This window comes from Acanthochromis polyacanthus, chromosome 1 (assembly GCF_021347895.1).
Source record: "Acanthochromis polyacanthus isolate Apoly-LR-REF ecotype Palm Island chromosome 1, KAUST_Apoly_ChrSc, whole genome shotgun sequence".
Taxonomy (NCBI): Eukaryota; Metazoa; Chordata; class Actinopteri; family Pomacentridae; genus Acanthochromis; species Acanthochromis polyacanthus.
Window position 1 is genome coordinate 18157162 of NC_067113.1, and position 27348 is coordinate 18184509.

Consider the following 27348-nt stretch of genomic DNA (forward strand, 5'->3'; position numbering starts at 1 on the left):
GAGATCAAAGCTTAAGAAATATTGGATAAATTTGTCTTTGGGCCTCTTAAGTGATTTCTAAGTAAACCACTTTGTAAGGTTACAGGGGAAATGTTTCTTTGTGTAAAATCTGAAAAATATTGACAGTCTTCGGGTGATTACAAAGTAAATGATTCGGTAAAGTACCCTAAAACTGACTATACCCACTGCGGCTTCAAATTTGTATTCTTGTTTACTGTCATGAAACAAACCTGAGAAGGCGAGACTGACATACTTTGAAATTTTATTGGTCTGAGCAAAGGCCAGCAGCAAGGAATGATGACAGTATCAATGCAAAGTAGGTACAAGTTTTCTCAAAATAGCTCTCGTAACACTGAAGACGGACTATAACCAGGTCACATGTACAGAAAACCTATGTTTTTAAGCAGCTTTAAAAGTCATCACTGAATATTAAATTCTGTGCACTCTGAAAGAACTTAAAAGCTTAAAGATAAGAACACAGAAGTATATTTAAACTTCCACACAAATAGCTTTTGCCCATTTCAGCTAAAGTTTGAATTACAAGCTTGAGATGCAATGCGCTACGCAGTATGGAAAAATAAAAGAATCCTATTGAAACACAGTTAACTTGATGACTTGTACTGCATACACAGTGTTGTCATGTTTCACAACATAATCAGAGCTTTGAAAAGAAGTTGAATTTGTTTCTGACCTACTTCTCCATGTGAAATGGCAGCCCTGTAATATACCGTTATCTCCGTCAATACAAAGCGAGTAAAATACAAGTCAATGAGTTCATCTGTTTTGAATCAAGTCAGTCATTAAGGCAGCACACACTTGAAAAGAACTTCGCTTTGGCTCTTTCACAGAGACACCTGCTGAGAAAAAAACTAGTTGGGTATATTTGAGCAGATATCGCAGGGCAGAAGGGGAAACTGGATCACTGTTAACGCAACTTGCTGCTTCTTTCTCCGATCATTCTGATAAATACAAAAGGCGCAGCACTGTTACAAATCTGTACCATTTATGAAGCAGAAAGCTCTCTCCACGGTTAAGTCAACAACACAATGTTGCAACAGAGCAGCCCGTGAACTTAAGTAACATGAAATCATTCAACGGTATGTAACTCAGAACAAAGCAACGCTGATAGAGCCGTGCAGCCCTTATTGTAGTGGAAGCTATGCAGTTGGACATCAAATAAACGAGTATTTGACCAGACTTGGTGGTTATTGGCGCACATCCAAATATCACCCATGGTATCAAGCCCTGTTTAATGTGTGTATCGTAAGCAGCATCTTGGTCCTTTCTACTGTCCGTTTTGCTTCAACCTCTCCAGCCGCTGGAGCAAAGCATTCCCAAAGGCTTCTCTGTAACCCGGACTGAGCGTGTCCAGAAGGGAGTAAACAGTCTCATGATACTGGGTGCTCAAATCCTCATCCACTTGATCGAAAGCGTAGCCCACCACCTGTGTGGGTAGAAATGAGTTATTTATTGTGCAACTATGCAGTGATCAAACCAGAAGCCACTGCATCTCGCTACCAGAACATCTTACCCTCAGTCCGGCTTCTGTGAGCTCCAGACAATAACGATTCCCCTCTCTTGTTTCCACGTTAATGTAGGCCACATCCGATGCGCTGCTGAGACTTTGTGATACGTGCATTTCAGCCACGGCAAAGAGAACATCGTTGACCACAGCTTCCGCCTCCAATCTCATGTCCTTCACGTCACCAAGCTCAACACAGTCTTCGTCAAAAGCAGAGACAATGGACTCCTCAGGCTGGCAGTCTATCTCCATCCCCTACAACGTACTATAACAACAGTATTTATTGACACAATGGAAGGCCATATTTTACTGTGTGCTTTTAAAATATGTCGAATTCCAAAATGATAAGAGTTCCCCACATCCTCATGAGTACACTTCAGTGACCGGGTTAGTGGGTCTCTGCTGTTTACAAGCTATATTTTGCCACTGAATGGGTTATAATAGCTGATAGCAAACCTAAAACTGTAATAAAGTGTTGTTTTTTTTTAACTGCATCTATAACATCTCGCCATAAAATGTAAAACTGGACTGTAGCATTAGCAGGGTTCTGATTCAGTTGCAGTCTTTACATGATATTGTGACAGTGTGTCACAGCATGCGTCTGAAAAGAGAAGTGAAACACGCATGACTGTTCTACAAATTCCGTTTTTAAAATGCAAAGTTGAATATTTTTAGGACTTAGCATCCGTAGCTTAAGAAGACAATCACGTGAGGAAAGGTTTAACCAGTTAAAGATTTAGAGGCACTAAAGTACAGTATTGGGATCATTTTAATATTACAGTAACTTCCTCAATTAAATATAACTGCTTTGAGTTGAAGAGCACTACATAAGTAAAAATAAATGATCAGTGGGGAAAACTCAGAGACATTTACTTCCTTCATTCTTTCTTGGTTCAGTTGCTTCCTGCATGGTTTACTGTAATTCACCAAGGCACTGAAGCTAAAAAATGTCCAATATGTGAAGAAGACTAATGTCTCCGGTGCTGAGCTGGTCAGATGCTTTTTTCCATTCAAAAGCCAACTAAAAGGCCAAGCAAACCGCTGCTGTAAGGTGGATTGCAGTTTGTGGAACTGTGCCATTTAATCCCAGAAACAGGTATAGAGGTACAGCATAATATGCTGAAAGAATGTATGTACATAAAGTATTTGCAAATGCAGACTAATAACTGGCAGATCATGTATTCAACAGCTATTCAGAGTGAAACCTATTACATGTGCACTGTTTGTGCTTCTTAGCAACAGTGAAGTTGTTGGACAAGTTGAAGCTTGTCAAGATTGTTGCCCTGAGATGCATTACACAACATTTTCCTGCGTGTCAGCTGTTGCCTTTTGGTTCACATCTGGCTTCGTCATCACTCATTCTGTTAGCTGCAAGCCTTTAGGAGCAATGACTCAACGATCTTGACTTAACCCGTCTCTTCAATGCCAGAACAGCAAATCAATAAAATTTTGTTTTGTGCTTCAGCACACGCGCCTAATTTTAGTTATTAGATTAGACGGAATTGAATTAAAGATACTGAATAGCTTGCTTTGTGTTTTGTTTTGGGACTTGGGTGCTGACAAAAGACTTGTAGCAAAACATTTGGCGGACCTTTGTCATTTCTGAAGTTTTAAAAAACTGAACCCTTTATACTGTATTGAGCTAACTGACAGATTGAATTATCACTGAATGGAAATAAATGATAGTGTACGGTCCGACTGGCATATATACTTCCATTTAGAGCAAGTATCAATATGGCAATGGAAAAATAATGAATGACATCAACAACACTTCACTGAAAATGTTACTTACTTTAAAGTACAGAAATAAGCAAAAAATAATAATAATCTAAAAACAGACACACTGCATGTGTACCAGCATAGAAACCACTGTGACTAATTTCACTTGAAGTTAAAGTAATCTAAACTTGTTTTATATAAAAAAGAGAAAAGATCTGAAGTTAGACATTCTAATTCACATGGTAACTGTATTCTTGGGACTGTTTAAAGCTCTCAAATATAAACATAAATACTGGTGGTTTGACTTGTAAGAATCAAAAATACAAAGATTTAATGCAAAAATGTCCCAGGAGAGCATTATATTACATACTGGTTTAAAAATAACTGTTGCCTCGTTGTGTATGTGACATTTGACTGGAGGTGGTTATTTTAAATTCACAGCGACATCTTGAGGACTAGCCTTGTTGTGTAGCTAGCTGAACCGACTGGGTCTGGTCCCTGTCAACACTCGGACATCACATTTAGGACTGAATACACACTTAAAGTTCCATACAAATATTACAATCCGTCTATGTCCTGCAGTTAGCTCCACTGATCTACTAAAGCTAAATGCTAACAGTTGCTACGTTTTACTGTAAACTCAGAACTCATCTGGAAAAATAACTGCTCGCCAAAAACACATTTCGCCCACTTTGTTAAGTTATACAACGTAAATGCAGCATGTAATATTAAACAATAATGGGTGTTTTTTTCGCAAAAAGTCTTTTCTAAATAAACTGCGTTCATTTTTCTCACCTCCTCGCTGCTCGTGTTCTTCCGGCTTGTGGAAGCTTCCAGCCCACTGAGGGGGCAAACCTGCGTCACCGGCAGACAAATAAATACCTGATATCTGCTGTGATTTATGGTCAGTCCGAGGAGGAGAAAATCCTCTCCTCCCTTTGTTTCTGGTTTATGTATTGCGTGTGTAATTAACTACCTTAAAGAAATCCTGACCCAGTAAGTGTCCCGTGAACGACACAGCTCCGCCATGTTATGACCTCACTAGCTAATCCCTCCCCGGAGTGCAGCTCAGTTGGTGCGGAGTCATGAAAGTGTTTGTAAACAACTCAGTCAGAAGGTAACTTATCAGCTGCACTCGTGTGTTCAGTTCTGCTCACGTACTTCTGCATGTCGGTATATCGAACCGGTGTTTGTGTATGTAGCGTCTTTGTGTTTCTACAGCTGACATACGAGGGTGAATAACTTGAGAAGTGTTTGATTGTAGGTTCGCTTGCTAGCTAACTAGCAAGCATGTGTAGCTACTACCTTAGCCTGACGTTAGCCGGGTATGCTAGTGTTGCCTCATTCAGTGGCTTATGAGCTAGCTAAGCTCACAGATGCTAGCCGGCTAGTTAGCTAAATGACATGCCTTTGTCTAGCCAGCAGTCAGTGCGCAGCTCCCGTCGGCCCGTGACAGCTTGGTTTATGTAAATACAGCTAAGGGTACATGTTGACAAGCAAGTTTGTAGCATGCTAACACCATTTCGCAACTACGGTGTGCAGGTTAGCAGTGGCAGCTAGCATTACACAAATGTTATTTGGACTGGTGTGCTATATTATAACGCTACTCAGGAGCAGTTTAAGCGTTTCTCTCTCTTGAAATCACGCATTAACAGTTAATGGAGCTTGGTGTTTTCTGTTGTGTTGCCAATGTTTTGTGTTAAGTCACATGTCGTGCCAAGTGTCAGATTTCAAAGAGTGACACTATGCGCGTGTCTTCACTGTAGGCGCAGCAAACTGGAGTCGGACCACTGCACACGTACAGCTCTGAGTGTCAACACATCCTCCAAAGTGTCCCTAAAGTTGGGATATGAAGGATGTTTGAGCTCACGATTTCTCGATGTCTTCAAGTCGACAGGATGACACGACTGTAACAGCAGTGATTCATTCATAGCGGTTTGAGTAGCTTCAGCAATTGCAGTTGCAGAGCTTCAAGACTCTTTTCATTACCTGTGTACTGCTCACCTACTAAGCTAACATGCCTTGGCCATTTTCGGAATCCATCAAGAAGCGGGCCTGCAGGTACCTCCTGCATCGGTACCTAGGCAACTTTCTGCAGGAGAAACTGAGCTTGGATCAACTCAGTTTAGACCTTTATCAAGGCACTGGGTCTCTTGCACAAGTGCCTCTGGATAAATGGGTATGTGTAGTTTACCTTAGTGGCTGGAAATATGGCAGATTGATATATTTTATTAAAACACAGAATCGTTAACACTATTTCTTGTCCCTCAGTCACTAAATGAGCTCCTAGAGACGGCAGATGCTCCTTTTGAGGTAACTGAAGGGTTCATCCAGACAATTTCTCTAACCGTCCCATGGGCAGCCCTGCTACAGGAAAACTGTGCTCTTGAGGTCAAGGGTTTGGAGATGGTGCTCAGACCAAGACCAAGAGTGGGTAAGGACTTTCTGCATCTGTATCTGGGAAGCAGGATTGAGATAGATGGAAAGGCATTGAATAAAGATGTTTTACTTTGTGTCATATACACAAGTTGACAACTAATTGTGCTAAAAAGTAAAAGACTTTTGTTCTTTTAGCATCTGGAACTGAGCCCATGTACTGGTCCAGTTTCATGACAAGCAGCATGCAGCTCGCCAAAGAATGTCTGAGCCAAAAACTCACTGATGATATGGGAGAGAGCTTCCAGCCTTTTGAAGGATTAGAGAAGTTTGCAGAGACAATAGAAATGGGTAATTGTTGTCGACACTGGTTTAAGCATTCAGCAACGTTAACAGCCTTAAACTGTGTACTGACATGATTTCTTTAATTTTCTGTCTTTCAGTTCTAAGAAGAGTCAAAGTGACATTTTTGGACACCGTTCTCAAAGTCGAACACATTCCAGAAAACTCTAAAACTGGAATTGCTCTTCAGATTCGAATTAGCAAGTGAGTTTTTATCAAGTTAAAGCATTTGGACGTTATCAGTTTCCTTTTCAAATCTGTGCTTAATCAGAATGGGAAAGTTGTAGATAAGATATATTGTTTTTAAAGGTATAGGCTGCAGGGAAGTGTATGGGAGATGTCCCTGATGTGCATTAGTTTTCACTGTCACTCTGCAGGTTCTTATCAGTCTAATTATAGTTTGTGATTGTGTTCAGGATTGTTTACTGCGATGAAACAGATGAGGACAGTTCAAGTGTAAATGTGCATCAGCCAACCACGTTTGCACATAAAAACGTGCAGATGGAAGGAATCACTGTATTCTGGGACGAGTTCTCAGATGTGTCTCGTGCTGGTTGTAAATCCTCACCTACTCCAATGGTTGGTTTCATGATTATTTGAAATTTAGCATAGGAGAGTTGGTTTTATAAGCCTGTTTAAACCTGTATCTCTTTTTCTACAGGAAACGGAGCCAAAGCTCTCCCCCAGCTGGAATCCTAAAATAATATGTGAGCCTCATCCCCAGTTCACAGAGCCCGTGTCCTCTACAACACCCTTTGAACCTGTGCAGGTTGGAATCCTCGGTGGTAAAATTGAGTTGTCCCTCACTCTTAAAAACAACCTAGCTATGCCCGGTGCAAAGGTAAATGAGCCATTAATCAAGTGCAAAATATTAAAAGAAAAAAATGTCCCTGATTGTTTATTTAGTATTATGTTCTTTGGGTAATGCCAATAGACTCACTGTTTTGCATACTTTGTTTTTTCAGCTGGATGTTGTTGGACATATTGATACTCTGATTATTCTGCTGTCCCCACGGCAAGTTCATCTTCTTTTGGACTTGTTTGGAGCTTTCTCTGGTGGAGGTGAGCGCTCTTTTCTTTTCAAATAATCAAGAACATTTGCACCAAACAAGGAAACAGTGTCACTAAATTAGCAATTTGGAAAGAGAGTGAACAGATTGTTTTCTCACTCCTACGGTGAAGGTACCCAGGAATGGAACAAAGATAGAAAGAGTCGCCCCATGCAGCAAGAGGATGAGTACCGGCTCCATATGGAACTGAACCGGTGTCTGAAGAAGGACACTGCTGTGCCAGGAACAGATCCCGACCTCTTCGAAAGCCAAACCACGAGAACTGTGTCAAGTCGAGGTGTGACTGAACCTCCATCCTGTAACTTCTGCATGTTCTTGGAATTCAGATGCCTTTCATTAACCTTTTAATGAAAACTGTTGTCTTCTGTTGCTGGTGTAGATGATGTGTTCTTCTCCATGGCTGACATGGACATGTCTCACAGCTTGTCATCCCTCCCTCCCCTGGGTGAACCACCCACTGTTGACTTGGACTTGTCACTCAACAGTAACTACTCTGCCTCCCCAGGAGAATCTCCGTCTGCAAATGCGACAGTAAGCGTTCTTTTGTGCATATAAACAAGCAGTAAGATATATAGGAAGAGTAAGGGCTCTCAGCAGTCTGTTCACTCAATAAGATCCTGAAATCTTCAACGAAGTCCAGGACAGTGGCATGCAATCTTTTTGCTGCTAGTATCAAGAGCTGTACAAATTCATATTGTGAATATTGTTGGTTTAGTTTGTGTCATGAAGTTATTCCAAATTGTTCTTGAATTTGAAATCATATCTGTGTCTGTGTTTCTAGGCTATCTGGGATGACTATATGGATGTGCCACGACAAAAAGAGAAGCAGACTAATGAAACTCCAGTCCAGTCACGGGATTCACAGCTCCCTCAAAAACTATTGAGGCAAACCTGTAAGCACTGCAGTAAATTAATACACACGTCCAAACATAATACACAACGAGGCTCAATCCCTCTGTGGTCATTTCCTATATATAATAGAGAGTTTGCATTTTTCATTCCAGCAAAAGATAATGATTAGTTCCTGCAAGCTGTTTTGTTCAGTAAAAACCTGCAAACGCTTTTCACTGTGTGTACAAGGTTATTGTTGGATTACCATATTTGTTGTTGCGTTTCAGCCCATCCATCCAAAACCCATGGTGATGAGTCAAGGCCAGAGCTGGTGCTGAAGTTGACACTGAGTAGCTTGGCTCTCTCAGTCCTACACATCGACCCACTGCCACCACCACATGCTGCTCCCAGTCCCCTTGGGCCCATGGCTGCACACTTCTTCAGCATGGTGGGCCCCCTTGCCCCAGCTGCTTTCCTTCAGTCACGCAAAGTGTTTGATCAGGCTTGTCCACATGATCACCTCAGGTGTGCTTCATTTTCCACTAATTCCTATTGTGTATGATTAAAACTGTTATCTTGTTTTCTGTAGGACAAGTTTGGGATCTGTATGTGGAAATCTGTCTTACCTCGGCTTATTTCTGCAGGTTTGTAGGGCAAGATCTGAAGATAAACTACGAGCACTGTCAGGGATCCAGCCTTCGGACTTTCAGCACTGACATCTCCCTAAACCAGCTGGAGTTTCTGGAGTGTCTGTTCCCCTCTGAGGCTGTCATTGGCGGCTCCCAAAGAGGCATTCAGTACACTGAGGTTAGACTTTCAAGCCTGAGCTAAGCATATTTTTCACAGCACTAAGCTTTGGTTGGTTGAACACTGCATATCTACAGAGAAGGCCTAAAAGATGCGGCTGGCTTGTCATTAAGAGTGTTTCACTCTAGTCTCTTTGTCACACTTCAGCTCCTGACATTTGACACTGCAGCCAGTGCTGATGCACCGCTTACCACCTGCCTTCACCTGCTTTACAAACAGGCTGAGCGCAGAGGCCCTCAGGTAACTGCTTTTATAAGTCCAACCTGAAACCAAGACACTAACACTAATGCTCAGATGCTTTTCCTGCATGGTCATCTGGCATCCAGACTATTAACCCTTTTCCTCTCTGTGTAGGGCGGCCAAGTGCGTCTTAGCACCATTCCAAGGAAAGCTGAGATCCATGTGGAGCTGGGCCCTGTGCGCTCTGAGGTGGACATCAGCATTGTGGACCGCCTCAACTCCCTACTGCAGCCTCAGAAACTAGCAACCACAGAGATGATGGCCTCTCATATGTACACATCTTACAATAAACACGTCAGCTTGGTAAGGGTGTCCTACAGAACAGGGAATTATTGTCACACCGTTGTATCTGATCATATAAATCTCCACTGCCGATCAACATAGAAATCATTCTAGAGTCATTGTTGCTGTCTGTGACTTCCTGGTTACACAGATGCGCTTTTACTTTATCAAATATATAAATCCACATTGACTCTATGACTCATCCCCCTTGTTTTTTGCACTTCAATTTCTTTCTTTTTCCTCTGGTGTGCTTTCTGAAGCAAAATTTCCACAGGAAGTTGTCTAAAACACAAATCTTCAGCTTTATACGTGCTCTGAACTTTTATTGTAGAGAAATTCTGCCTACATAGTCAGAGATTACATACATAAAATTCTGATTTCTTAAAGCTGGGCCTACATGAAATTCATTTCTGTCTGGTAAGTTTTGCTGTCAGTCAGCCTGGTGAAGGCAGAATCTCTGTCTTTTCTGCTGCTAGTGAGCTGCTGCTGAAAGACAGACCGCTGATTTTGACCACAGAAACTATTGTCATTGTGAAGTGAACCGGCTGAACATATCAGCTGTGCTAATTGTGTCTCACTTTTAATGTGCCTCCTCAGTTAAAGTGCTAAGATGAAATCTAGATCACGTGTTTATGAGCTCTGAAACACTGTATATAATGTTCATCTCTGTCTTTCACAGCACAAGGCCTTCACAGAGGTTTTCCTGGATGACAGTCATACTCCCACCAACTGCCACATAACGCTGACAGTCAACGCCCCAGTGCTTGGCATTGCAGTGCGCTTTCCCATCCCTGATCTACGTTCAGATCAGGAGAGGGGCCCTTGGTTCAAGAAGTCCCTGCAGAAAGAAGTGCTCTACCTGGAGCTGGAGGACCTGGAGGTGAAAACAGAGTTCATGGGAGGCAGTTCACCGGAACAAACCAAAATGGAGCTCACTTTCAAAGACCTTACTGGTATGTCGATCTCCAAACTGCTCTTTTAAGAAACTTAATTTGCCTTTAGCACTAACATTAGTGGCTTTTGTTTTTCTCATTTTACCAGGTAAATTCCAGGAGGAGCCAGATCAGCCGGCCACCCGGTTCCTCAGAGTGTCCCACAGCATGGATGGAGACATGACAACATCTGAGAGTGTAAAATTCGATTGGCCAAGGTTAGTTTGTTTAACCAACCACAGGCTGGCCTTTCCATTGTATGGCATCTTTCAATGATGTTAAATTTCTCCGAGCAGGGTTGTCCTGAAAATGAACCCCACTGCAGTCCACTCAATCCTTGAGCGTGTGACGGCTGAAGATGATGAGGGGGCTGAGGACCATTCCCTTGAAGAAGAAGAGGAAGAAGGGGCTGCTCATTCCCTGAAAGATGTGTGTGACTTTGGAAAACCGGAGCCGTCTCCATTTTCCTCACGTAGGGTTATGTATGAGAATGAAGAGGTGAGTCATCGGTAAAGGGCACCATCCATTAGAAATGAGAAATTGCAGCCATCTACTGCATGTATAATTATATTTCCTTGTGTTGCATAACGTGGGTCGACTCGATCAGCATTGGACCCATTTATGAGTCAGCTGTCACCCTGTTTCTCGGTGTTAATGAAGACTCCAGTCTGCTGTGTGGTTTCATACACATCAAATCTGAAAAATATGATAAATAATTACAAGAAAATAGTCAAAAGATCCCCTCAATTTAGACGTGTGTTCTCTTGGATGTTTAAGCCTCACTGTGCAGAATGATGCATGTTTAGAGTTGAACACTATAAAAATGTTCTCAGATGTTTCTGCTGAAAGGCAAACATTTCTTTGCAGTCACCTATAATCTGATTTTAAGGTGTGTATCTGCGAGCATGATTTATGACATCACAACTAGTTTGGAAACCAATTCTGATCCAACTGGCAATTAAATGCAACTAAATGCGATGCACATACAGTCAGAACAGACTTTCAGTTGAGTAGGAAACATTAAAGGCAGTTGAACTTCTGAAATGAAAAATGATTGCAGACTAATTTCTTCTTGCATTAGTGGTTTTGACCTGCATCAGTGTTGATCTGAATGCAAATGTAGTGGAGCTGAAATCAACTTAGATGTATAACCTTAGAGATTACCTAAATGTGCAGCAACTTGTCGAACTCAAAATGCACCCGGTTTGCACCAGGGGCGTTGATAGCACATGGCATCAGTGTTTGATGTTAAGGAAGGTCTCATTTGCCCGCAATCCTTCATGTGTCCTTATATTTGAAAACATTCAATCATCAGGTGTGCTCTGTATAGGTGGATACATTTGCATTCAGGAGCGAGGATGGTTTTTATATTAACATGTCTGACCGACGCATCATTATGCAAATAGTGACAAGAGCACTGCTTTGCATGCCTAACCTGTTGACAAAGCAGGTGGTGACAGGGCCGTGTTTGCTAAATCTTTTTTTTTATTCCAGATGGTCATCCCTGGGGATGTTGCTGAGATGACAGAGTTCCAGGAAAAGACCATGAACAACTCTCGCTTTGTCCTTGAGTTGTATTTCCCCAATGTGCAATTAGTGCTACCCAGCAAGGCATTTTATGAAAAACTACACAACAGGTACGGAGTTTGCTCACAAAATAGTGAAATAACATGGTAAATGTGGGAGTTCTGGCTTGCCATGAATAGAAAGAGCATAATATTTATCTGTTTATCCCATTATTTCATCCACGTAAGATTTTTTTGAATTTCGTCTTCCCTACCTGTTTAGTATGTACAATGCATATTCTCAATGTTTTAGGATAAACAACGATCTGCTGCTTTGGGAGCCCACTGCTCCTTCCCCCGTGGAGACCGTAGAGAACATGCCATATGGAGGTGGACTTTCTGTCGCCAGCCAGTTGATCAACACTTACTCCAAGGACAGCTTCAGCCAGTTTCGCTCTACCGGTCCCGAGGGTGAGATAACCAGAGACATTTAACATGATTTTGCAGACTTTAAATCCTAAAGTAAATGATGTGAACCCGTCTTTCGACAACTGATAGCTTGTCTGCTCATAGACAAACATGTTGTTCTTACAGATGACTCCAGTGGCTCAGAGGAGGAAAACATGCACTATTACTCTCCTGCCTCTGACCTCGGCCTCAGATCTCGCAAGAAGAAAAAGCCTAAAGCCCACAGCAAAACCTCCCAAAGTCTTTTCTCTGTCATCCTCAGTGTCAATCACGGCCTAGTGGCTCTTCAAGCTAACGCTAAGGTAAACTCACATTCTTTTTGATATCACTTACAAAACGGCTTTGTTTAGCTAATCCTAATAGATTGTGAAGTTGAGTTTGCTTTTTTTTTTGTTTCCCAGAAGGAGGATAAAAGTATACTGAAAAACAAACACGGCGAGTTCTGGATGGAGGTGAAGAATGCTGTTTTATTCAGTGTCACTCAGTATGAAGGCTATAAAGACCAACACTACATCTGCTTCCATACCAGTAGCATATGCATGTATCACCAAGGTAAGCCACCTGCACTTATTATAATGCTATAATATTCCTCTTGTGTTTTAACTATGCAGCATTTATTCATAACATGACCTGAAAATATATGGAGAACTACTACACAGCTATTCTGTATCTGCATGAGTGCTTATATGTTTCTTTCTTTCACCATCTCTTCATCCACCCAGGACTTATAGATGGAGGCACTTCAGTCTCAGACATCAAGTTGCCATGCAGGACTCATCCCCACTGGCTAGAGCCAACCATCTATCAATCTGAGACGTCTCCGGAAAGATCCTCAACACCCTCGGAGGGTATTGGTCTGGAAGCCCGCAGCATGGTGTCTGTCGCTGTGAAGATCTCCTCACAGAATGCAGAACGCAACATCAAGGTCAAATACTCAAAGTAGCTACTGGGCGGGCTGTGTGTGGGACCATGTTGCTGAAATACCGTTCTTCTGTAGGTTATTTGCTTGGTAAGAAAGTTTAGAACCACAACAAAGTCTGCTTAGCCCTTCTCAAACATATAATCATTTGCGTGCATCTGATGGCATCTGAATATGTCTGAATGAGCACCCTGGTCACTTTTCCATTAAAGCTGGTACAGCAGTCTTACTTTCAACAAACTAAACTGTATGTAGTTGCATCAACAGATAGTTATACAGGGTCAACAGGCAAAGCGGGTTTGGTCCTTTTGTTAATGTTTCGCGAGGTCATGTCCATAATGGCTGTGTAGTTATGGAAACATATTCGTACACCAACTAGCCTACTACTAATTATATCCCACTGTGAGACTGAAACCAACAAATCTATGTGATTGAAAAGACAATTTGATTTGACAAATTATTTAGACTTTAGTAAACAGATGACACTTTTACAGTAAATAATATTCAATACCCGCTCTCAAACATATAGTTAAAATCTGTGACAGCTCACTTGTCTGAAGTGCAGGAAAGTACACTATCATTTACTACTAGATCCTGATCAATCCTGTCCTCATTACTGATACACCTGCTATTAGTTCAGGTTTAGTCTTTTGTTTATTCGAAAACTCATTGACCCTTGATGAACTGCCCGATCTAGCACGTATAACAAATGTTGCACATGTACCGTTGGTCTCTCCATCACTGTGTCTAAGTGAAGCTGTGAGGAACACTGACATAAAAATGACCTTTTTTCTGAATGACAGAATGCTGTCACTTGCCAAGAACATTAAGTATCTCATCTCTGAATAGGACTCTAACAACTCCACTATCACTTTGCTGCATAGCATTTTTTACATTTGAATTATTTTTAAGATCTAAAGAAGTAAAACTATGAAAAAAGAACAGATTTGAAGAAAATGTTTTAAACAATTTTTAATTTTCTTGTCCCATATCTTGTTAATGCATTTACATCCCCTTAGATTTACCTTGTGATTGTCTTAGACATCTGAAAAGAAGAATAAGGCTCAGTATGTTTGAGAGACTTAGATGACCTCTGCATGCGATCATTTTACTGAAGCTCAGCAGACTCTTTCATGGCTATATTTTCCTTCTAAATTGGGCTATAGTCAGTCCTAAACCCTGATCCTGCAATGTGAGAACGCAGTAAATACACCCATTTTTAGGTGATTCTTATTCCCATGCCATCTCAAGGAAATAATGGATAAGTGAAGCCACATTTGTATGCGGGGTAATACCAGACATGATTTTATGTTGTCTCTAAAATATTTTCTGAATCTCTTTGTATCTACATTTAATGTAATATCAGCTTATTTAGACAGAACAGTTTTTCAAAGTTTACCAGAAAGCTTGCTTTTGTTTTGCTGCTGATTGTTGTGATGTGTGACCTTTCATGCAGGAGTTTTTGATTGCGATTGGAGTGAGAGGAGCCACACTTCAGCACAGAGTGGTCCCTCCCAGCCAGGGCTGGTATGACCAGGTAAACAAACTCACTAACTCCATCCAAGTTCTCTTTATTTATGTTGTAATATAATATGACATGCTTAGAAAACATTTGAAACAAGTACACATTGAAATCAGACTTTACTAATCTCATTGCCAATTTTGTGCAACAGATTGTTGACTTTCTGAATGTCTCTGATGAACCTGTGTTGGGTTATGCCCCTCCTACATCTGTTACCACCCTACATCTACACCTTTGGAGCTGCTCTCTGGACTACAGGTGAAGCAGAATTCACACCAACCACTAAATTCTGAGTTAATTGTCATCTCTGCATGGGTATTCTAATGCGACTCTTGTCATCCTCTTGACAGACCTCTTTACCTGCCACTGCGATCGCTGTTGATTGTAGAAACCTTTAGCATCTCCAGCAGTGTCTCTTTAGACCACTCTTCGTCAACACTCAGGTATGAAAAAAATACTAATTTTGTACAAAACTGAGAAGTTACTGAAGATCTATAAAAATGCTGTACATAATATAATATGTTGTTTCTAGAATCATTTTGGATGAAGCTGCTTTGTTCCTGTCTGACAAGAGTAATGCCGTCTCTGTCAATCTTGTGCGTGGTAAGTCAACTTCAGTGACAATGTTGTGTTTTACAGGTTTGTGTGCGGCTTTGACCAATGTTTGTCTTCGGTTTTTGTCACAGATTATGTTCAAGTGGTAGACATGGGAACTCTGGAGCTCAGGATTACAGCTGTCAAACCTGGAATAGATGGAAAGTTGGTAAGAGTCACATATCTCTAAATGGACTTAATGACTGTCACTCAAAGATATGCTTTACAAATTCTAAACACATTTTCACTGTCTCTTGGTTGATAGTCAGAGCCCAGATTTGAGCTGCGCTGTTCCAGTGATGTGATTCACATCCGAACATGTTCGGACTCCTGTGCTGCCCTCATGAACCTCATCCAGTATGTAGCCAGTTATGGGGATTTGCTTCCCCCAGCAGAACCAGAGGCCAAGCAGAGCAGCAGTACACAAAGAAGCAAGGTCAGCAGTGACCCCCTTGATGCTGGGTGTTACATAGATACAATGTCATTTTAAAGCTCTGCTACAGTAGTCATACGTGCTCAGTTTGAGTGTGCTTCTGGACAGGCGGAGGTTCCTGGCCGGCCAGCATCTCAGACCTCGCTGCTCGCTGAGACAGAGCAGCAGATGTTGCAGGATCTGATGAGTGAAGCAATGGAGGAAACTGACGGACAGCAGGCACCAGGACCACAGCAGAATGGTATAGAACTCTACTCAGTAAAGAATACCATTGACTCCATGAGGGTTATGTCTTTAATCAATTTTTATATTTCTATGTATTTTCACACTTCTGCAGGTGCACACGAGGAGCAGATTCATGACCACGATCCGCCTCGCTCAGATCTCTTCCTGTTCCCAGATGAGAGCGGGAATTTTAACCAAGACTCAAGCCCCACCTACCCCATGCTCCCCTCTCCCCTCATCACACCTGCTCCTAGTCTGGCCCAAGAGACAGATGACTTTTGCATCTTGGAAACTCCAGGTTCCAGAGGAGAGGTTGGTGTATACTCATTCACCTAGTTAAAGCTACATAACACAGTGGTGTAGCTTTAGTTTGCTTCACTTTAAGCAATGTGTGTTTCAGGATCGGGATCAGGAGCCCGTGGTGAAACTACTTACCTCAGACCCAGTGGAAATCAAAGACGATCACTTCAGTCAGCCTCTGGAAGGCAGTGATTCCAGTCGTGGAGCCATGAACTTTCCAATCCCAGAGGTTCGCTACCTCATTAAGGAGATCTCTGTCATCTGGCATCTTTATGGAGGGAAAGACTTTGGGAATGTGATTTCCACAATATCTCCTGCCAGAAGTCGTGGGTGAGTCATGAGCTTTACATTCTGCTAAACTTGTTGAAAGGGAAACAGACTTGTTTATTTTGTGTCTCCTTTTTTGTCTGGCAGGTCTACACCTCATAGCTCCCCGTCTCAAACTCCAGTCAGACAAGCCAAGGCTTCAGGGAGGGCAGGAGGTGGAAAGGGAAGGAACCCTGATGTCCTCATGGAGATCCAACTCAGCAAGGTGATCTTACTCTCTCCTGCAATAAATATTCATCACGATAAACTCGCACAGATCATATAAAGGCCCTAGGGAACTTCGTCACCATTGAGCTTTTGTTCTTTTATTTCCACAGGTGAGATTTCAGCATGAGGTGTACCCACAGCCCCCGGTGGCATCTCGTTCAGCGGTGGACCAGCCAGTGTCCCGACAGGTGTTTGTTGTGCAGGATTTGGAGATTCGAGACAGACTGGCCACTTCACAGATGAACAAGTTCCTCTACTTGTACTCCAGCAAGGAAATGCCCCGGAAAGCCCATTCTAACATGGTGAGGAAGGCAGCACGCTCAAAACAAACACAAGCTTTGGTCTGTTGGAACTTCACGAGTGCTTTTGTTTTTAGTTGACAGTTAAGGCCCTGCACATGTGTCCAGAGTCAGGCCAGGCTCCCCCTGAGTGCTGCTTACGTGTCTCTCTGATGCCTCTTCGCCTCAATATTGATCAGGTAAGAAAATCATATATAAATAATTGGTCAGAGATATGGAAAACTCTGGGCATCCTCACAACATGTTTTGATTTTTTTAAGTAACGGACTTGTTTTTTGTTTTCTTGAAGGATGCACTTTTCTTCTTGAAGGACTTCTTTACTAGTCTTGCTACTGAAGTTGAGTTTTTCTCACCACCTGCCCAAGAAAGTAAGACTGATGAGTCACGCAAACATCTATTATTGTACATCCCAGTTTAAGTTCATGGTTGCTCATAATGTTTTGTTTTGCAGCAGTCTGTGTCACCGCAAAGAAAGCTGCTCCCCCTGAGATCTCCTGCAGCTTCTCCAAGCACGCTGGTAGCAGCCAGGACCCAGCTCCTATCATCTCAGTGCCTGCTCAGAGACGACTGAGCCACAACGGTTTCTCCACATCTGCCAGGGACGACATGAACGACAGTGAAGCCTCTGCCTCTCCCTTCACAGACCAGCCAATCTTCTTTAGGTGAGCGGTAAATAACTAAATATTACAAACACCTAAAAGCCCCAAAGTGCTTGTCTGTGTTGGGTAACGCTTTCTCTTCCTAACAGGGAGTTTCGATTTACCTCTGAGGTTCCCATTCGCTTGGATTACCACGGAAAACACGTGTCGATGGACCAGGTACACGATCTAACTGGGAAAATGTATTATCTCCAAATTATGTTACTGAAACTTTATGACTGATTTTATGAATTCTTTGTTTCAGGGAACGTTCGCAGGAATCATTTTCGGATTGACACAACTGAATTGTTCAGAGTTAAAACTGAGGCAGTTGTGCTACAGACAAGGGTATGTTTATGTCCCAAGATCTTATTCCACAATAAATGAGCACAATTCTTTCACATGCAATGATGCATTATACTTTATATTATAATTGAAAGTGTGAAATGCTATTCACAGAGTTTTTTTCCAAGAAAATAATGTCTATATTTCAGATTATTGGGTGTGGATAAGCTGTTTTCCTATGCAATAAACGAGTGGCTAAATGACATAAAGACAAACCAGCTTCAAGGAATACTGAGTGGTGTGGCTCCTATTCACACTCTGGTAAAACTGGGTGAGCATAACACTTTTTGTTTTTAGTCATAGGACTTCAGCGTTTTCAGCTGAGTCCTACTCTAACGTCTCTCAGTTTATGTTACTGTAATTTACATTATTGTTCAGCTATTTTTCACTTGGCAACACCTCCAGCAGACAGTAAACTTGTGTTTTAGAAATCACTGTAAGGAAAATGTATTATTATTTTTACTTCTCAGTAATGTCAATGGCAGTAATGTCTCGGATACGTGACTTTCTCATTCTTAAGATGACTGTTCTTTTCAGTTCATGGTCTCAGGGACTTGGTCTGGCTCCCAATTGAGCAGTACAGAAAGGATGGTCGGATCGTCCGTGGGTTTCAGCGCGGCACCGCCTCCTTTGGAACTTCTACTGCTATGGCTGCTCTGGAGCTCACCAACAGGATGGTGCGGACTATCCAGGTAAACTGGTCTTCCTTTGATTGTTAAAAGTATTTATTCACTGCTCATTTCTTTAGAAGGCATCAGACAAATACAGTGTTGTTGTATCTGTGATTTTTGCTTTTAGGCCGCAGCTGAGACGGCCTATGACATGGTGTCTCCTGTTCCCGATGAGAGAGACACGAAGAGAATAAAACGGTACACCCACTATGGACTGGCTCATCAGCCTGTCGACCTGAGGGAAGGTGTAGCCAAAGCCTACACCGTGGTGAAAGAGGTAAAAACCTAAAGATGATATGACCGATATAAGATAAACTTTATTGATCCCACAGTGAGGGAAGTTCACCATTACAGCAGCTCCAAAGGAGGAAAAAAAAAAGTATAAAGGCAGCACAAGAATAACTTAGAAACACAAAAGTGCAGAGAATATTATATCACCAGAAGATTTTTTTTTAAGAAGACTGTTTACATGAGAATGAGGTTGAAACAGTTATTACACATAAGTGGTATGCATTTGGAAGGAAAAAAGTGCAGCAGTAACAGAGGTAGATCAGTTTATAAGGCAGCATTGTAAAGTCTGACTGATGTTGGAATAAACCACCTGCAGAAACGCTCCTTCTTACACTAAGGGTGTAACAGTCTGTCGCTGAAGGCGCTTCTTAAGGAGTCCACAGTCTGATGCAGAGGGTGGGAGGTGTTTCCGATGATAGTAGACAGTTTTGCCAGAGCCCTCCTCTCTCCCACCACCTCAGTGGAGTCAAGGGGGCAGCCACAGACTGAACTGGCTCTTTTAATGTGTTTCCTTAATTTACTCAGAGCAAAAATTTAAAGTCCTTTTCTGCCCGTAGAGAAAAGTTAAACCTCATTTCTGCTGCACAACAAGTTCATGAGCTGTTGAACTTCATGCACACACTAGTCAGGTGTGGCTTTAACCAATGACTACAAAAGGCTGCCTTAAAATGCAGCTTTATTCAAATGAGCGATGCCACAGATGACAAGTGAAAGATGAGAATGTGTTGTGGTTTGCTGCCATATCAGGGCTGCAGCCAGACACCTGAATGTCCACAACTCCACCATAAGAAATTGTTCCAAAGTGTTTGGCTCTTGAACAACGAGATCCGGTCCCCTAAAATCAACTTCGCCGAGCCCTTCAGGAAGAGTGGAACAACGTTCCACAAGCAACAATGACAACCTCATTAGTGTCACAGTGATGCAAATGGTGGACACGCTTATTAATGACTTGTGATTTCTAGTCTCTGACCCCTCTGTCAATATGTCCGCTTTAGTTTCCACTATAGTTTGTTCTTAATTGTTTCACGACATCCTCCTTGTTGTAAAGCCGCCGTATGTTAAAACACCAAACAGATCGAATTCCTCAAAATATTGCAGTTTATATAATGGAAATATTTTCATTAATTCTGACTTTATGGTGTATTTCCACCTACAGGGGATCACAGACACTGCACTGACTATCTATGACACAGCCACGCGGGAGCACGAGCAGCGTGGCATGACTGGAGCAGTCGGTGGAGTTCTCCGTCAGCTGCCGCCAGCGGTAGTCAAACCACTAATTATGGCCACTGAAGCCACCTCTAACGTCCTGGGTGGGATGAGAAACCAGATTCACCCCGATGCACGTCAGGAGGAGTCGCAGAAATGGAGGCAGGGTGAAGAGTGACTCAGATTGCCATATGGTAACTGAAACCTTGACTGTGCAGCAGCCACAGCTTCTCCGCGGAAGAAGAAGAAAGGTGAGGCGGACTGCCAGCTCTGGTGTAAATAAACTTGTGTTCATCTCGTGGCAGTTTGAGCTACCGTGATTCAGCTTGTGTCAGCTTAACAGTTCCCTCACAGTGCCTTCATGGTCATCAGCATTGTCCAGCTGTGTGTTTAATCAAAGGGACATGTGGATAAGAATGAATTTGTGAGCCACATATCGTCTTAATGTGGATTATATTCTGTTGTAGGATAGAGCAGGATATTTCAAACATAAACACATAACAAGGAAGAAATAGGTCGTCACATTGGCTTCATTTTCAGCTCTGTTTACAAATTGTGTGATTACATTCTCTTATCCTACTTGGTGTCAACAAACACTAATGCTCTAGGTGTAATTGCCCTTAATTTATATAACATGTACTGTATGTGGGCCTTGTTATTTACTGTAAATATTCCTAACGTGTAACATTTCATGCAAATAGAGAACAAGTGTAGAAACTGAATGTGTTAAAGCCGTGTAAAGTTCACTTTCAGCACTTTTGAGTGACTTGAAGGGTTACTTGCCCCAATAAATGGTAAATAGAAAGATAACCCAAATTTGTTTTAAAGTTTCACAGTTTTATTTTGACCTGTGATCAGTGTTGCATAAGTTTCACAAAAGCTGCTGCTCCTGGAAAGCTGCTTTGTTAAATTTCCGAACTGCTTTATTCCTTGGGTCAGCTGCTCACATTTTCACATGGTTGACTTGTACATCTACTCGAGACATTCAAGCAAAGTCTTAATATTCTCCTTTTTTTTTAAATGTATGTTTAAGTATTGATATTTGGCGTGATCTGTTGTGTTGCAGACATTTGATTTGCTCACTTTATGTGGGAAAAGTAATATTTCTTGTACATACGTGTACAGGTGATTCATGAATTTGTATTAAAAGCATGAAAGGGAAATAAAAATGGTTAAATTCATCACTATGAAGAGTAGTCGGGTGTTTTTATTGTTTTTCTTGGACTTGGAGAAATTTAATCGAAGCTACAGAATTATGTCGGAAGTCAGCCGGAAGTTTGTGCTGTCATGGCAACAGGAGACAACTTTTTTTTCGCTACACGCTAAATTACGTCGCCAGTGGGAAGTTTTGGAGATGGGGGACGTAGCTGCAGATCTGAGCAGTGTTTGTTTTGAAAGCGGACTGAATGACGAAGAGAAAAACTTACTTTATCTTCGTGCACGCTCGGCTGGACTGACGTTTTGTGGGTGCGCGCACGCAGCGTTCATGTACGAGCTCGTCCACTCACTGAGGTAATCTGTGTCCGTTTTGTTCGACCACATTTTTAGAGCGACTCCTGGCAGAGTTTGTGTTATAAATGGCTGCAATGTGTGTGCATTCAGATGTGCTATCAGAAGTCACACTGCCGACAGAGACCCAGCGGCCTCAACAGACGACTCAACAGAGGACAGGGACCTCTGTGTGGGGATACTTGGGCTCGGTCACCTGGGAAAACAGCTACTGCTTTTCCTCCTTGAAAAGACCAGCATCAAACCATCACATGTTAAAATCTCCACTAGAAGACCAGAAGCAGCAGGTACACACAAATGTAAAACAGCTGTTCTGATGCAATAGAAAGCCAGTATGCCAACACTTGGTGTCTCTTTTGAAAGAAAGATAATACCGTCCCATTTATGTGTCACAAAATCTGGAAAATAGCTCATTTTTGTTTTGTTTTTTTCTCAGAAAACAAACAAACAAACAAACAAACAAAAGCAACTCTTGTACGATGTAAACAAAATGGCATCTAAATTGTTAAAAGAAGAAATGATAGGTGTGATTGGGAATGATGTTTAAAGAAAACTAACTCTCTGGAAATGGAAAATCATAAATATCTAGTTTTGTTTTCTTTTCTTTTTTTATTTTTACTTCTCTGTCTTTATCATTAAGTTACTAGAGCTGAATTTTTAAAATATGATAAGGCACCAAAAATAATAATACATCAGAGTCATTGTTGATGCTGATCGTGCACATCCCGGACTGTGATAATCATAGAAAAAAAAATCCTTTTAGCATTTACCTTCTCTAAAATAATTCATTTTTTAGATGAAAACAACTGTGACATCATGGTGACATTTAAAGGGTTACATTCCTGAAAATTAATTTTTTGGTAGTTATGAGGATTGATGGAGGTTAAAAATGCAACCCAGTAGAGGGGGAAAATAATGTCAGTATACAATATAATAGTTTTAGAGTAGTTTTGCTAACTCAAACATTTTTCTCCTCAACATCCTCTGCATTACTTTATTAAATCAACACCTAATGATTAATACATAAAAAAGTAAAAAAGTAGGCTTACAGTTGAAAGTGCTGGATGATGTTTTCAGACCCTTTACTTCATTATACAGCAATGTATAATGTAAATAAAAAAATCTTACTTAAGTAGAAGTACAAAATGTGAGTAAAGCATTGAAGTAAAACATTGGTTTTGTCCCTCTGACTATTACTATTTTACATGACATCATTAGATTATTAGTAGAGAAGCATCAGTGTGTCAGCAGCAGGTGGAGCTAGTTGGAGCTGCTTTATATACAGTTACAGGGACAGCAGATAAAGCTAAAGGGTCATTAGATAATTAACAGGAGAAGGAAGAAGTAAAAATGAATTTCTGATCCACAGATGTGTTTTCAGTTACTCTAATGGTGGAATTTTGGATCATTTGAACCTTAATTGAAATTAAATCATGTGAGAATCTTTAAGAAAAGTTTGAAAGCCATTGGTGCAGTTTTTAAATAACGTGTTATATTGTTAAAGCTGTGTAAAATGTTTGTCTTAGTAAGTAGAAAGTACAATATTTCCCTCTGAAATGTTGTGGAGAGGAAATATTAAGTAGAACAAGACTGAAATACTCAAGCAACCTGTAAGTACCTCAAAACTGTACTTAAGTACAGTACTTGAGTAAATGTACTGTCCACCACTGGCAGCTGCTCACACTGGTACTAATATGAAGAGAAACTTTAAACAGAAGTTTTAGGAGTATTTTTGTGCATAGGGCAGAGGTACAGCATATTTCCATGAGAACTGAACACCTTCTCTGTCTTAACTTATACTTTCATACACAGTGTAAAATAGTGCATTTAATGATTCACCACTGATGGACACATACATCTCTGATATTAATCCATACAAGACGTTCAGTTCGACATTTGTGAAATACTGTGCATGAAGTTAAATTTCTTTTCAGCAACATATATTGGGGTTTTCTTAAAAATGAGCTCAGTTTAGACCATGAACAGTTTTTGTCGTGACCTTTAGATATTGATGAGTTAATAATTACATGTGAGTTGATTCAACTAATTATTCCACCTTGAGTTTACTTTAAACAGTCAAGATTTTGCTTTAATTCTGTGCTCCAGTGGAATTTGTCCAGAGAGGAGTTGAATGTTTCTTCGACAATCGCAGACTGGCAGCGTGGGCAGATGTTCTGCTCCTCTGCTGTCTGCCTTCTCACCTCCCCAAAGTCTGTGCTGACCTCCACTCTCGCCTGTCCAAGCACTGCCTCGTGTACACTTTCTCCTCCGCTGTTCCTGCCACCAGGTACTGCTACACTCACACAACTGTTATGTTTTTATTTTTATTTAAGGCCAACAAATACCCCTCTTTTGCATTTCTGTTTCAGGTTATCTGTACTTCTTGGACACGACTACATCCTAAAGCCACAGTATGAGTTTCTTACTTGTGATGCTGCAGACTTGTGGTTGTCCTGCACTCAGCTGACCACAGCTTTCACAGATCCTTTGCTCATAGAGGCGTCGTGTCCTCTAACAATGAAAGGTCTGTGACATTCCAGTGCTGCAGACATCATTTGACCTTTTTGTGCTCCTGTAATATGTATGAGAAAGCATTTAATATGTGCTGCAGCCCCTTGATTTGGCATTTTTCATATAAATAATGCCAAATCTAACTCGTGATGCTGATGTGTGACCTCTGTGTGCAGGTGGCATTTCCCTAGGTCTGAGCTGGGTGTGTGCAGTGTTGTACAGCCTGTTGAATACCTGCACCTCCGCCAGTCTGAGCTCCAGTGAGGCTCTGTCTCTGATAAACAACATGTTTAAAGAGAAATGGGAGAACACTGTGCAATTTAACGCTCAGAGTTTCATCAGTTCTTCTTACGCAGCTTCCCTTCCTTCAGATAAGTGAGTAGTTCAAGGACACAGTGTTTCTTGGGATATTTTGCTGCACAGAAAAGCTGCCGCATAAATCAAGAAAAATTAGTGTTTTAAATAACCTCTTTTTTTCCCCCACAAAGGCCTTTTCCCTGGATTTCTCTCACTGATGTCCAGACCAAGGAGACACCGCTGCTGCGCTTTTTATCAAGCAGTAAATCTGTGCTGCAGTGCATCTCTGCTGCATACAAATCCCAGCTGGAGACACCAGCAGAATTACACAGAAACACCCCAATGTAGAAGTCACCATTACCTTACGTATACACTTTTGAAAATCAGTCATTTTAGGATTCTTAGAGTACACTTACAGTGTCGATATTTAAGCGCATTATCACTTTAATGTCAAATGATTCAAAATTGTATCACCTTTCATTCTTTGAATTACTTCTAAGTTGAACAGTAGGGTGTTTACATTTATGTAAAATTAAAAACTAGCCATTTACATATACTATGTTTAAAATACAAGCAGCACAGTAGGACTTCAACGCAATAAAAGTAGTATACCTTACATTACTGTGATTCCAGTGTTGTATTTTTTCAATACTTTTTATGTTCATCTTTATATTTAATGAATCTTAGTGCTCCTCAGATGTTCTTCAAAGACTGTTTTTTTTTAAGCTGCTCTTCGCCGGAGGGATTTTGTTGCTCTACTTATTTTCTCTTTGAAATACCCTAAAGGTGTTCTGCTGGATTTTAATCAGGTGACACACTCAGCCAGATCATACTTTTACCTTCTTTAGAAACTTTTGTGTGCTATTATCAGTGTACTTTGCGTGCCTGTTCTGTCAAGCTTCTGCAGACTGGGAATCACTTTATCAGCCAGTATTTTCTATCTATCCATAAATGTCATCTTCCCATTACCTTTAGCACTCATGCAGCCCCATACAGTACCAAAAAATGTGCTCTCAGTATTCATCAGGCTTCTTTTCATGTTTAGCAAAGTTTCATTTTGCAATTTTGTGCTAAAGAACAAACAAGAAGCCAGGTGTTTTTTCTTGGTTGCCGTCCACAGAGGCGCTGTCCTTCATACTGTCTGAATTGTCACAACAGCGCCAGTTTCCAATAACCCCTGTAAAATGTCTGAAGCACCTGCCTGTCAGTTTATCAAAACTAGATTATGCAAGTAGTACACTGTCTGTGATGTCCTGTGTGTCTCTGATTGGTGGTACTGTGGCTAGTTCTGTACCTCTTGATTACTGCTGCTGCTGTGTTTAGACAGTTTCACCGTTCTACCTGTATCCTTTCCTGTATAAACACTCAATCCCATTTTTCGATTCCTCAGGCAGCTCTTATGCAGCCAGACTTTTGAAAGTTCCGGGGTTGACAGATAATCTTTTGACGGTTTTTGCAATAAGACTAATTGGAAATGTAGCTGTACTGTAAGTGATCACTTGTGTTCCACTTAGTTCCTGCTTTGGGGTCTGCATTTTTAATACAATCTCTCTAAAGTATTTGTTTATGATAGTTCATAAGGAGAAATACTCAACTTGTCAACTTAGAAATTATACAAACATGAGACGTGATGCAATTTTTGATCAGTTGACCTTTAAGCGGTGCTGCTCCGGGCTGTATTTACACTGTGTGGTGTTATTATTGTTTTTGTAAACAATGTAGTTAAGATATGAAAATATTTTTACTATGTAAATGAGAAGTCGGTATCTTCTGTATTATTCTGCAAATGTATTCTCAATGGCATTTTCATGAAAACATACGTATGTCATTACTTGATGGGACATTAGATTTCCCTTCAATATTTACCACAATAACAAATCATACTTCATTATATACCCAAAAGAAGAAGAAGAAAAGACAGGAATACAGAAACAAACAATGCTGATTCAAATTCAACATGTGATTGAAAAGAAATATAAAAATGACATTAAACAAAATCTTTTTTTGTGGCTTTCTTTTCATGACCTGCCTTCAGGGATATTATTTCACATTTATTGCTGCTACAGCCCCAAATGTTTTATGAATAACTTAATATCTAATTTGTTTGTTTAATGCAAGAAGAAAAAAAGAGCTCTCAATGTATTTATCTGTCATTCGGCTCGTGTTAAACTCTCAAAAATAGTACGATACGGTTCATCAAAAATGTTTTATTTTATTGTCAGTAAAAGTCTGATCTCTCACTGAAGTCAGCATATTTTTGTCTTATGAAGTGTTTTATTAGAGATTTTTTTGTCTCACAGCAAGATTTTTGCTGCAGTGACAATATTGTTCGTATGGATGCTTCCTTGTAACTTCATTTAGAATATGGGCTCTCTGCTCATTAAAGTAACTAACAAATATAACAACAGGTAGATACATAGAAATTAAACATATTTTATTGTTACTGTTAGTGTCAGTGGGGACATTTTTCATTTTGTGTTATGTAATTCCCCTCACCAGCACCTGCATCTCTTCTTTTGGACTATTTAAAACCTAAAATACCAATAAATAAAAATTTAGAAAAATAAATATTTCTGAAACACTTGCATATAGATATAGCCAAATTTAATAAAATACTAGTGGTCATAGGTCATTTTGTGACTATACTATTGCAATTAGGCAAACTGGAGAACACGTTTTAATGTGATTCTATACAATCATGAATAGCATGCAAGTGTATTTATATTGCATGAATATATTTTTATAGGTAACAGGAGAAAAAGACAAAAGATAAAAGAAAAATATAAAAATGCAAGCATACAATAAATAGGAAAAAAATTCCAGACAAGTTTAATTAAAGTAATGGCAGTTTACCTTATTTTTAGTTAATTTTTTAATGATTACTGTACACAGAGAGCGAAGATGGAGTCAAACTGCACAAACCTGGCCAATAAAGTTGGTTCTGATTCTGATTTAGA

At 40.7% G+C, this 27348-nt stretch overlaps 3 protein-coding genes across 5 annotated transcripts; 2 read left to right on the forward strand and 1 right to left on the reverse strand.

Moving 5' to 3' along the window:
- Positions 1-245: 245 nt before the first annotated feature.
- gskip (gsk3b interacting protein) lies at positions 246-4278 on the reverse strand. The gene is made up of 4 exons (XM_022193256.2): positions 4218-4278; positions 4037-4096; positions 1532-1787; positions 246-1444 (listed from the first exon to the last, which is right to left on the reverse strand). Exons 3-4 carry the CDS (start codon positions 1772-1774, stop codon positions 1286-1288), a joined length of 402 nt encoding a protein of 133 aa, XP_022048948.1. The 5' UTR covers positions 1775-1787; positions 4037-4096; positions 4218-4278; the 3' UTR covers positions 246-1285.
- atg2b (autophagy related 2B) lies at positions 4236-21261 on the forward strand. Of its 3 annotated transcripts, none has more exons than XM_022193252.2 (43): positions 4236-4358; positions 5008-5420; positions 5513-5675; positions 5816-5968; positions 6061-6163; positions 6376-6538; positions 6621-6800; positions 6925-7021; positions 7142-7306; positions 7409-7560; positions 7811-7922; positions 8148-8385; positions 8505-8667; positions 8815-8907; positions 9022-9210; positions 9869-10142; positions 10231-10339; positions 10418-10619; positions 11616-11758; positions 11940-12097; positions 12221-12396; positions 12496-12646; positions 12817-13019; positions 14470-14550; positions 14687-14793; positions 14886-14978; positions 15068-15138; positions 15222-15298; positions 15395-15565; positions 15671-15803; positions 15900-16099; positions 16188-16417; positions 16502-16619; positions 16732-16923; positions 16998-17099; positions 17210-17288; positions 17372-17582; positions 17669-17738; positions 17824-17906; positions 18053-18174; positions 18441-18595; positions 18702-18851; positions 20022-21261. In XM_022193252.2, exons 2-43 carry the CDS (start codon positions 5259-5261, stop codon positions 20250-20252), a joined length of 6225 nt encoding a protein of 2074 aa, XP_022048944.2. In that variant the 5' UTR covers positions 4236-4358; positions 5008-5258; the 3' UTR covers positions 20253-21261. The 3 variants fall into 3 exon arrangements, with proteins under 3 accessions (XP_022048944.2, XP_022048945.2, XP_051814692.1); XM_022193253.2 differs by having other exon boundaries at positions 17375-17582; XM_051958732.1 differs by having other exon boundaries at positions 4324-4435.
- A 119-nt stretch (positions 21262-21380) lies between these two features.
- Positions 21381-26194, forward strand: noxred1 (NADP-dependent oxidoreductase domain containing 1). The gene is made up of 6 exons (XM_022193257.2): positions 21381-21586; positions 21677-21870; positions 23690-23870; positions 23953-24107; positions 24271-24469; positions 24583-26194. The coding sequence occupies exons 1-6, from the start codon at positions 21429-21431 to the stop codon at positions 24737-24739; spliced, it is 1044 nt and encodes a 347-aa protein (XP_022048949.1). The 5' UTR covers positions 21381-21428; the 3' UTR covers positions 24740-26194.
- Positions 26195-27348: the final 1154 nt, after the last annotated feature.

Bases quoted from the DNA above. Each gene is read 5' to 3' on its own strand.
- gskip (XM_022193256.2), bottom strand. From the start codon at position 1,774: ATGGAGATAGACTGCCAGCCTGAGGAGTCCATTGTCTCTGCTTTTGAC. The intron at 1,445-1,531 runs GTAAGATGTTCT...CTACCCACACAG, and splicing joins TCACAGAAGCCGGACTGAGG to GTGGTGGGCTACGCTTTCGA.
- atg2b (XM_022193252.2), top strand. From the start codon at position 5,259: ATGCCTTGGCCATTTTCGGAATCCATCAAGAAGCGGGCCTGCAGGTAC. The intron at 7,307-7,408 runs GTGTGACTGAAC...TTGCTGGTGTAG, and splicing joins GAGAACTGTGTCAAGTCGAG to ATGATGTGTTCTTCTCCATG. The intron at 12,397-12,495 runs GTAAACTCACAT...TTTGTTTCCCAG, and splicing joins CTCTTCAAGCTAACGCTAAG to AAGGAGGATAAAAGTATACT.
- noxred1 (XM_022193257.2), top strand. From the start codon at position 21,429: ATGGGGGACGTAGCTGCAGATCTGAGCAGTGTTTGTTTTGAAAGCGGA. The intron at 21,871-23,689 runs GTACACACAAAT...TCTGTGCTCCAG, and splicing joins TAGAAGACCAGAAGCAGCAG to TGGAATTTGTCCAGAGAGGA. The intron at 24,108-24,270 runs GTCTGTGACATT...CTCTGTGTGCAG, and splicing joins GTGTCCTCTAACAATGAAAG to GTGGCATTTCCCTAGGTCTG.